At 55.2% G+C, this 10209-nt stretch overlaps 1 protein-coding gene across 1 annotated transcript; it reads left to right on the top strand.

Annotated features, from left to right (window-relative positions):
- The first annotated feature begins 358 nt into the window (after positions 1 to 358).
- Positions 359 to 6766, top strand: RAX (retina and anterior neural fold homeobox). The gene is made up of 3 exons (XM_001142510.5): positions 359 to 895; positions 1199 to 1452; positions 4304 to 6766. The coding sequence occupies exons 1-3, from the start codon at positions 607 to 609 to the stop codon at positions 4799 to 4801; spliced, it is 1041 nt and encodes a 346-aa protein (XP_001142510.1). The 5' UTR covers positions 359 to 606; the 3' UTR covers positions 4802 to 6766.
- Positions 6767 to 10209: the final 3443 nt, after the last annotated feature.

The following is a 10209-nucleotide window of genomic DNA, read 5'->3' as shown; positions in this document are numbered from 1 at the left end:
GTCCAAGGAGGGAGGTGACCCCCAGGGGGTAGTCTGAAGTGAGAGGGTAAGCCCGAAGTAGAGGGAGACAAACGCAAGGGGAGAGATGAGCCCAAGGGCGTCGGCCCCACTGAGGCAGGACTAGGGGTGCGCCGCGACCAGGTTCCCGAGCCCGTCAGGCATCCCGCCGCCGATCCCCGGAGTGTGTTTGTAAAGCTTAAAACGGATCAAGAGGTGGAAGGGGAATATTCCTAGTGCCGGCCCAGGGGTGGCCACGAGAGGACCCTGTGGCTGGGCCGGGTGAGGACACGCCCCTCTGTGGAGGGAGGGGCCGAGAGAAGGGGCTGGGTCCAGGGCGAGAGGGGAGGAGCCGAGGGCCAGTTGGCTCCCCGCCTTTAGCGCCGAGAGCCCCAGCTACCCCGAGCCCGAACTTCCGACTTCTGGGACTAAGGCGGCAGCGGGCTGAGCGCTCGGCCACCCCCAGCGTGCGCAGCCCGGGCGGGCTTCGCCCGCGGAGCTTGACCTAGGGTCGGGACCCGTCGGGTTGCACCGCCGCGCTCGGGAAGACCCGGCTTCGAGACTCTCCTCTCCGTCTCCAAAGCGCCCTCCCGCCTCCCGGCGCTCCCCATGCACCTGCCGGGCTGCGCGCCAGCCATGGCCGACGGGAGCTTCTCGCTTGCCGGCCACCTGCTCCGCAGCCCGGGCGGGAGCACCTCGCGACTGCACAGCATCGAGGCCATCCTGGGGTTTACCAAGGACGACGGGATCCTCGGCACCTTCCCGGCGGAGCGGGGCGCCCGGGGCGCGAAGGAGCGGGATAGGAGGCTGGGCGCGCGGCCCGCCTGCCCCAAGGCGCCCGAGGAAGGCGCCGAGCCCTCCCCGCCGCCAGCCCCGGCGCCCGCCCCCGAGTACGAAGGTGAGTGCGCACCCCCGGCTGTGCGAGGCCCTTCGGGCGCCCGAGCTTAGGAGTTGGCCAGACGAGAGCGCCCCTTCCTTAACTTTTATTAAGGCACCTGGGCGCGGGGTTGGGGACTGTCTATGGCGGGAGCTTCCAATTTGCATTCAGAGAAAGCTTAGGACCCATCGCCGCCCTCACCACGGACCTCCCCGGGCCATCTCGGAGCCCGCAGGCGGGCTGGCCAGTGCCCACAGCGAGGCGGGGTCGGCCCAAGGGTGCTTTGGGGAGTGTATCTGACCCTCCCGGGCCTCGTCGCCCCAGCCCCTCGACCCTACTGCCCCAAGGAGCCCGGGGAGGCACGGCCGAGCCCAGGGCTGCCCGTCGGGCCAGCCACCGGCGAAGCGAAACTGTCAGAGGAGGAACAGCCCAAGAAAAAGCATCGGCGGAACCGCACGACTTTCACCACGTACCAGCTGCATGAGCTGGAGCGCGCGTTCGAGAAGTCCCACTACCCGGACGTGTACAGCCGCGAGGAGCTGGCCGGCAAGGTCAACCTACCAGAGGTCCGGGTCCAGGTAAAGCGCCCAGGTTGAGGAACTGGGATCTGGGAGGGCCCGAGGCCCAAACTGCAGCCAATGCTTCTCGGAATTCACGGGTGTCCATGCATTTATTACTGTCCTTCCTCGACTTGGCATGCCCAGAGTCTCAAGGGAGAGGCACAGATCTTCGATGTTCCCTGTGCATCGCCCTTCAAGCAGTCTGTTCCAGTTTGTAGTACGAGCTCCCCTTTGGGTGTTTCCCTCTTCTAAACTCAAAATAGAAGATGGGAATGACTTGCAAGATGAAGAGGCCGACAGCTCATTAGACATAGCCAGGAAGGGGTTGGGGGTTGCTGAGTGGAAATGGAATGCAGGTAGTGATCGAGGGTGACAGGATTGGGGCCCCAAATGCCACCCTCGTCACTAGCTGCGAATATCGAGTTGGAAACGAAAACCCTGTTTCCTTGCGAAGGGCCTGGCACCTCGCAGTTGAAACTTTGGGTGGATTTATTTAAGAAACTGACTTTTCCTTTTCTGGTGCACATCCAACCAAACTTCTCGCTGCAAAGGCCTTTTCTTTTTATTGTAAAGGGGTTTTCGCTTTAATTAAAGCTGAATTATCTTTAATCCCTGATCATTAAAATATTTGAAAGCCTTAAATATTTGCTAGTCATCTGTGAAAAATCTGGGAGGATTTCCAAATTGGGAGAGTTTACAGAGGGCTGAAAGAGAGACATTGGGAACAAATTTCACTGCATCTGAAAGGCAGTGGAACTAAGATGGGATTTTTGTGTGTGTCTAATAAATTAGATTTCCAGGAAATGAGAACACTCAAGTGTTCGGAGCTTTTATCCATGTCTTAAAAGTAAAAGAGGACAAGCTGCTGCTTTTTCTTTTCTGCTTAGTTTAAGAGTTGAAAGTAATGAGTAAAAGTCATGGCTTAAAAAATATAATTCCCTAATGTGACTTGGGATTAACCAGCAAGGACAGTTCAATGTCTCCAATTTGGTGCAGTAAAGCTGCAATGATTTCACTGAAGGGGTGGAAATTTTATCACCTGCTTTCAAAAAAAGAAGGATGGGAGAGGGAATGAATACAAGAGAAAGAGGAGAGGCAAAGCCTTCCAGTACCCTACAGAATCCAAGCAAAGCAGACTCAGCTCCCTGGGCACTTGAGCCCACCTGCATCCTCCCTCATTACTTGTTCAGGAGTTTTGGCTTCTCCTCTAAGTTGTGAGATTCTTGAGAACAGTGTCTGTGACTTCTTTGTGACCACAGGGCCAGCATAGCACCCAGCTTATGGCCATTCTTAACACATGACTATGATGTAATCAGATGGTAGAGATACTAGGCAGGATCTCTCACACTGAGGGCAGCAGTAAAGCATTGCAATAACCGACCTCGATCCTTCAGTCTATAACCTGGGACACTGGATCTGAAGGCTACAGCTGATGTGGTAGGGAATGGAGTGGGACAGACAGGGAAGCCGAGAAGGTGGTGGGACAGGAGCCCTCACCCAAATCAGTGTTTCTTTTCTCTACTGTTGGCAAGTATCTAATATTTAAGGGAGACTTGAGGCCTTAGATATGCAGATGAATCTTTTCTAGGATGGTACAGGGTACTTACACTTTTGTTGTTTCTCTTTTTCTCCCTAATTGCAGCCTCTCACACACTTACCCTGCGGTGCTTGGGTGCTGGATTGCTGTTCTTTCAGCTCTCCTCGGGGGTCTCCTGCCCTTATTGACTGAAAACTACTTTCTCCCTTCTGAGGTTGCAACAATCTCCCCATTTCCCTTCATAAATATAGCACTAAAGCCACCAGTTTGGCTGAAATTCTTTTGTGTTCTCTACTAAACGGATTCTCTGTCTTGCCTGTGAAGGTGGAACTGGTAGTAAAAATGTAATTACACATATTCCAGCACTTTTATCAAATCAGTAATGAAGTTTCATTGGAAGAACCCGACGTTACTCTTGGCAAGGACTTTGTATAGATAAAGAAGAAGAAGCAAAAAACCTTGTCATTGAGCTAAGGTCTTAGGGTGATGTCAAAATTAACTTTGTAATGTAAAAGTAGATATAATAGACTGGAATGATTGTACTCCTTGAAAGTAATAACAAACAGCAGAAATAGTAAGCAGATATTAATTAAATAAAAATAAAAATATTAAAGCAGCAATTCAAATATGGTTGGGGCAAAATAAACCCCACTTGCTCCTATCTAGTTATCATAACCAGTAATCCGTGAAAAGAGCTGAATTTTAACGCCCATTCTTGCCAATTACTCTACTTAACAATATTTATTTATACCTGTATTTAGAGACAAAGGGTAGGTAAAGCAGAGAAAGTCTGAGACCAAAATACAGCAACTTAGATCTGTACCATACAGAGAACAAGCAAGTCTAAACTGTTAGGAGGGGCTGCCAACCAGCAGGTCACAGAAAATTGGTGAGATCTCGTTTCAAAGTTCTACGATTCGATTGCAGAGTTAAATTCACTTTTTTTCTGAGCTTCTGCTACGCACTAGGAGTTGGAAACAGATACAACCACAGCTATGGATAAACAGAGAAAAGGGTGGGACGCCACGGAGGACTAGGATGGGACAAAGAGACTCAGAAGAGGCGATAATGGAGAGAAGAGGCCAAAAAAAAAAAAAGAGAGAGACAGAGAGAGAAAGGGGATGGAAAAGAAAAGAGAACGCGGGGTGGGAGGAGTAGGAGTGGGTGGAAGGAAGGAAGATCCGGGCCTCTCTCGGCACATGCATAACAGTTGCGCCCCTAGTTTTATTTGAGGGGGACGGAGTGGAGCCCGCCGAGCTGAACCGGCTCAGGGTTGGGGACGCGGCCGCAGCCTCCGCTGCCGCCCGACGGCCCCTGTGCTCTCTCCTGCAGGTGTGGTTCCAGAACCGACGGGCTAAGTGGCGGCGGCAGGAGAAGCTGGAAGTGTCCTCCATGAAGCTGCAGGACTCGCCGCTCCTCTCCTTCAGCCGCTCCCCGCCCTCGGCGACGCTGTCGCCCCTCGGGGCCGGCCCGGGCAGCGGTGGCGGGCCGGCTGGGGGAGCGCTGCCGCTGGAGTCCTGGCTCGGGCCGCCGCTGCCGGGCGGGGGCGCCACGGCGCTGCAGAGCCTGCCGGGCTTTGGGCCGCCGGCGCAGAGCCTGCCTGCCAGCTACACGCCACCGCCGCCGCCTCCGCCCTTCCTGAACTCCCCGCCGTTGGGCCCCGGCCTGCAGCCTCTCGCGCCGCCGCCGCCCTCCTACCCGTGCGGGCCCGGCTTCGGGGACAAGTTCCCGCTGGACGAGGCGGACCCGCGCAACAGCAGCATCGCGGCGCTGCGTCTGAAAGCCAAGGAGCACATCCAGGCCATCGGGAAGCCGTGGCAGGCCCTCTAGGGGCACTGGGGAACGTCTTGGGATCCGACCCCGGGCCGACCGCACCGTACCCGCATCCTCTCTCCCAGGGACAATCCCCCTTCCCAGCTCGGCCCCTCTTTCCCTGTCGCCTGCAGCCACCCGCCAGGCATAGTTCAGGGCCATGCGCCTGGCGCTCCCGATGCACGGGGAGAAGGGCGACTTTCAGGCCTGAGGAGAGGCCCTCTGGCCGCCTCAACGCACTTCGCGGACCTCAGCCCTGCAGCTGGAGGGCAACAGGCTGCCGGGCCCCGCTGGCCACGCCGCTCCCATCACCGCAGGCGCTGGAGCCTCCAGGCCCAAACAGGCTGAAGCTCCTAAACTTGGCCATTCCCAGGAGGCTTGGAGACCCCCAGATGACCATAACAGGGAAGCAGGGGAGGCGGAAAAATAGAGTTTGAGAAACTTTTGTATAAGTAGTTTCAAACTATTTGAGAGGAGAATTAAAGACATGCTTGTTTTGTTTCGACTCTGTTTAAGCACGCTCAGGACTTGGGGAGAGGAGTGAATATTGGGGTACGGGAGGAGGGTGCGTTGAAGGACAGGGTGGGTCAGGGAAAGAGGAGGACTGCGAAGAAGCTCAGGGTTTCCCTGTGAAAATTCTAGGGACACCTCGCTGCAGCAGAGAATCGTCCCCATTCGGAACGCTTCGGCGGCCTAGACCCGAGGCGCCCTTCCCTGGAGCCGGCGTGCGCGCGTGGGGTCCGGAGTGGATGGGGCTAAGGCTCAGCTGCTAGCGTGCTCCCAGTTCCCCCGCTAGCCCCATAGTCCAGCGGCAGCTGGTATTTTCAAGTTTGACTTCAATAGAAAGCGTCAAGACCACCTTCCCTAGGGCGAGAGCGAAGTGTCCCCCGGCCCCTGGCGTCCCTGCTCTCCTAAGGACTCCTCTCAGCTCACCAGGTAGATCTCCGGTTCGGTGCCAGTCCCTAACACCCAAGGTTGATCACCAGCGGTACAAGAACTGAGGCAAAGAGATGCTTTTCCTTTTCGGAGCCGCGAGACTCTCTAACCTCCCCAACTCGCTCCACACTCGCCAACCCAGAGTTCTGTAAAAGGCGCGTCTGGTGAGGTGCCGCGCTCGGAGAGTGTCCTGGAGCGCCCTACGCCACCGCCCCGAGAGCTAGTTCTTGCGGGCGTGCCCTGGACAGTATCTGCAGTTCTTTGGCGCCGGCTCTAGGGCGAGGAAGGAATCTCGAAATCTCAGCCCGCTTCACAAGCTCCTGAGACTCTCGGAAGAAGGAGAGTCCCGGACTCCCGCCTGAGCGTGCTCGATATCCACCGTTGACACTGGAAGCTGGGCGACCGCCAGCAGAACCTGGATGCCCGCCAACAGGTCCTGGCACGGGGGGGGGGGGCGTCACCCCACAACCCCCGTCCCTAAGCGTGCTTTCTGGATGATGCCGCCAGAGCCTTAATTAGCATCAACTGGCTACTGTCTGTCGGTCCTGAGCAAATTAGTGAAGCTCCCAGTCCCCTTTCCTCGTCTAAATAAACCCTGTCTCTCTGGAAGGTGGGAAAGATGGAATAAGATCACCTGTAAAGGCTTTGTGTAAAGTACCAAGACCCTGGCATGACGCAATATGGATTGTAATCATCGTCCCCATTTCCCCGAAATTCCCTGGCTGTTCTCCGGTTCCTGAAACCGACTTGGGAAAAGGATGACCACGCTGGAGCTGGGAATATGGGAAGCCTCATCATAGTTTCCAGTCCTTTCTCTGCGGGTCTAAGAGGCTATTGCATAACCAGGGCTGTGTACCCCTAGACCTCCAGATGGTGCCTTGCACACAGTAGGCTGATCAGTAAAAATTTTCTGAATAAATTATTCCCCCCAAGAGGTAGGGAGTAATATCTGCACTTTCCCTCAGAAGGATGTCTCCTTGGGGGAGGAGGATGGAGCAGCCCATGTGCTATCACCTTTTAGCAAGAAAACAAAACAAAACAAAACCAGAATGAATGTGTGTTTGGCCTATCATTTGTTTCATTCTTTCATTCCCTAGGGATGATTTATTTACAGAACTTCCAACTTCATGGGCTCCAAGTGAGTACCACACGTGCCCTGTCCTCCTTCTTACTGCAGTCTTGGGCACCTGTGACCTTGAGCATGCCACCGTCAGCATCTTCTTCACTTCCCTTAGATCACTGCCAAGATTATCCATTTCGTCTCCTCTGTGCTGTTTTTCAATTCTTTCCCTATGAGTTTTTCTGCTACTTCCCCTTCCTCTTCTACTGTTTAGTTTCAGATGAGAATAGATTTTCTTCTAAACCATCTCTCCAGGCATCAACAGAGTGAGCCATACCCAGATTTCAGAGACAAGCCCTTGGAAAATGATCACGAAAATATCAATAGCTAATAATTATTGAAGGCTTACTATGTGCCAGCACTCTTCTGAGAGGTTTCCATCTAGTGGCTCAGTTAAGCCTCACCACAATCCTACCAGGAAGATACAATTAGCCCCATTTTATAAATGAGGAGACTGAGGCATGGAGAGGTTGTCCCAGTTTACATTGTTTCTAAGTGTTGGGGCTGAAATAACCAAAAGTGTCTATCATAGTGCGTGTTGGGAAAACATTGCTGATAAGTGCTCCTTATATCAATTCTACGACAGCTCATTAGGCCATATTGGGAACTGAGATCCTGAGCGTTGGGCACTAGCTGTGCTTTCCTGAGCCTCCTGGAGAGATCTTCACACACCATCTGCCCCAGGGTTCCCCCGTCCCCAAGCCCCGCAGGGCAGCTCTGAGGGTGGGAGATTCACTGCCAGCTCTAGGAGTAGGGGTGCAGATGGGGCGGGAATCCAGTACTTAACTCTGGCTGGAGGTGAGCAGCTTGTGATAAAGAGCATTAAAACCCCGATGGCCCTGAAACACTTGGGGCCCCTCTGCTCAAGCCCATGGCTAGAGAAAACGCTTTGCAGAGAGGCGCCGGCCGAAGTTGAGTCACAAGCTTCCAAAACTAGACTGTTGGCTCGGTCTAGGACGGGCATGAGGCTTTCAGGGACCCCGAGGGAAGCCTGCATCACTTTCCCAAGAATCACATGCAATGGTTCTTGAATCTTCTCTAATGAGGCTGCAAGTTTGGCTCAGGTGATGCTACCAGTGCCCACAGAAGGAAAACGAGAACCACATGGGTCTTACGAGGTTCCAGAAGAAAAGGCACCGTGCTGCTCCAAGCACAGACCTAGGGCAAGCCTCGATTGGCTTCAGTCAATTCAAGAGGTCTGGAGATGCTTCCTTCCCAAACCCCGACGACGTCTGCTCTGACCCGCCGTAGGAGGAAAGCAAGCGGGTTTGTAGACCGGGATCCTCTTCCGCTCTTGCGAACCAGGTTGGGCGGGGCCTGGGCGGGGCTCTCAGATAGCGAAGGCGGGGAGGGGAAGGACGCCGCGAATTGGACCGGGCCGAGAGAAGGCGGAGTCAGGCACTTTTGAGGAGGTGGGGAGCTGACCGCTCTTTGAGCCTCGGGGTACCTCCGCTGACCCAGAGAGCTGGAGCCTGCCGGGAGCGGACCTCCCCCGCGACCCCGTGGCCACCATCAGCCAGCCCCACGGCAGTTTTTGTTTTGTTTTGTTAGAGACAGGGTGTCGCTCTGGCGCTGAGGCTGGAGTGCAGTGGCGCAATCATAGCTCACTGCAGCCTTGACCTCCCGGCCTCAAACGATGCTTCTGCTTCAGCCTCTCGAGTAGCTGGGACCACAGGCGTGCGCCACCAAGCCCGGCTAATGTTTTTTGTTTTTACTTTTTTTGTAGAGACGAGGGTGTCACTTTGTGTGCCAGGCTGGCCTCCAACTTCTGACCTTCAGCGACCCTCCCGCCTCGAACTCCCAAAGTGTTGAGATTACAGGCGTGAGCCACCGCGTTTTAAGTTTTGCGTTTTTCCCTTTCTGGAGCAGTCTCTGCGCGCGAGGGCGGCGTGTCCATAATGCGCGCCACGGCTCCCGGCTTCTGTTGGCGATGCTCGCAGCCCAATTTCTTTCCGGCACGGACGCAGGGGACTGAGGGCTCGGCCTCTCTGGATTGCTGGGCTCCAGAGGTTCGACGTTAAGAGAACAGCTGTAGGATCGCGGAGGCGCCCTCGCTCAGTGTCCTGAGGTTCCCGTAGGACCGCGGAGGCGCCCTCGCTCGGTGTCCTGGGGTTAGGCACTGCGGCCCTGGACCGGTCCAGGCTGTGTATCCCTAGTGGATTTCCTAGTTCCGAACACGGTTCTGTCCCCTGCCGGTCCGAGCCCCCACCTGCGCTGCTCAGGAGGGTGATCCGGGCTGGTCAGGGTGGGATGGGGTGGAGGGACTGGAAGAGAACCCCCAAGAGGGGCGGGCTTTGACCAGAGGTCACCAACTAAACTGGGACCACCCTGCTAAATTTATTTACCCTAAATACATATTCAGTGTTTGGGGAATGGGAATTGTCAAACTAGTGGAGACAATCCTTGCCTGTTCCCCACCCCGCCCCAGTTAATCTAGAATCTGGTGACGGTAGAGGGAATGCCAATTCCTCCCTCTCTAGTCCAAATTCACAGGCTAGCTGAAAGTCTTTGCGGAGACCGCTGGAGCCCACGCGCAGGAAGCTGGGGGCAGGGGGCGGCAAGAGAGACCAGGACCCCCAACTCAGCTTCCAGAGAGCGTGTTCCCCACACGGTCAGCGTACGGTGAGGGCACTCTGGGTGCGGACCCGAGAGCCTTGGCGGCTTCAGCATTTGATGAGATGCTGTCCCCATGATCCATACCATCCAGCTCCGCCCCTCACCCCAGGCTCCCAGCCCCACTCCCAGCCTTGCCCAGTCCGCTTCTCCAGCCTACATTCCAAGAGCTCCTTTTCACCAGCAGAATCTTATTACATGAATGGAATCCAAGCCTCCAGGAGGTGGGCAGGGAAAGACTGTCAGGGAAGATAAAATTAAAAATTAATTTCTTACAAAATACAATGAAAGTAATTAAAAGCTGCACTTCCTCTTCGCTCAGGTAGCCAGAGCTCCGCACTCCCCCTTGGTGCCTTCTCGCCCTCCTGGTAAAGGCGAGACCCCGCAGCGCCAGACGGGCGCACCCGACCCTTGTGGAGGCGGATGGTGCTCTCTGTGACCTTGTCGTCCCTTTTATTGGGGACCAGCTCTAATAATCTGGCCTCCGCTTGTTAACTGTACAATAGTGGGCACAGTTAATGACTCATTAGTGATTAATGCCTTTACCACGCCTTAATTGCTCACTATAAAACCCCTTTGGTAAACTGGATTAAATCATCTAGATACTTGACCACACCTCCCCCAGCCCTGGCGGACACGGAAACTGCCGGTTTCCCCAGCACCCTGAGCCGTCGGCTTTTTAATGGCAGGTGCAGTGGCAGCTCCTCTGCCTGGGAGTCAGAAGATCTGTGGCCCAGTCGTGACTGTGACATTGCCT

The sequence above is a fragment of the Pan troglodytes genome, chromosome 17, assembly GCF_028858775.2.
Source record: "Pan troglodytes isolate AG18354 chromosome 17, NHGRI_mPanTro3-v2.0_pri, whole genome shotgun sequence".
Classification (NCBI taxonomy): domain Eukaryota; kingdom Metazoa; phylum Chordata; class Mammalia; order Primates; family Hominidae; genus Pan; species Pan troglodytes.
Note: the sequence above shows the minus strand (reverse complement) of the source record. Positions and strands in the feature narration are given on the sequence as shown.

Excerpts from the sequence above, each read along its gene's own strand:
- RAX (XM_001142510.5), top strand. The coding sequence starts at position 607 with ATGCACCTGCCGGGCTGCGCGCCAGCCATGGCCGACGGGAGCTTCTCG. Across the intron at positions 896-1,198 it reads GCCCGCCCCCGAGTACGAAG|CCCCTCGACCCTACTGCCCC; the intron begins GTGAGTGCGCAC and ends TCGTCGCCCCAG. Across the intron at positions 1,453-4,303 it reads TACCAGAGGTCCGGGTCCAG|GTGTGGTTCCAGAACCGACG; the intron begins GTAAAGCGCCCA and ends TCTCTCCTGCAG.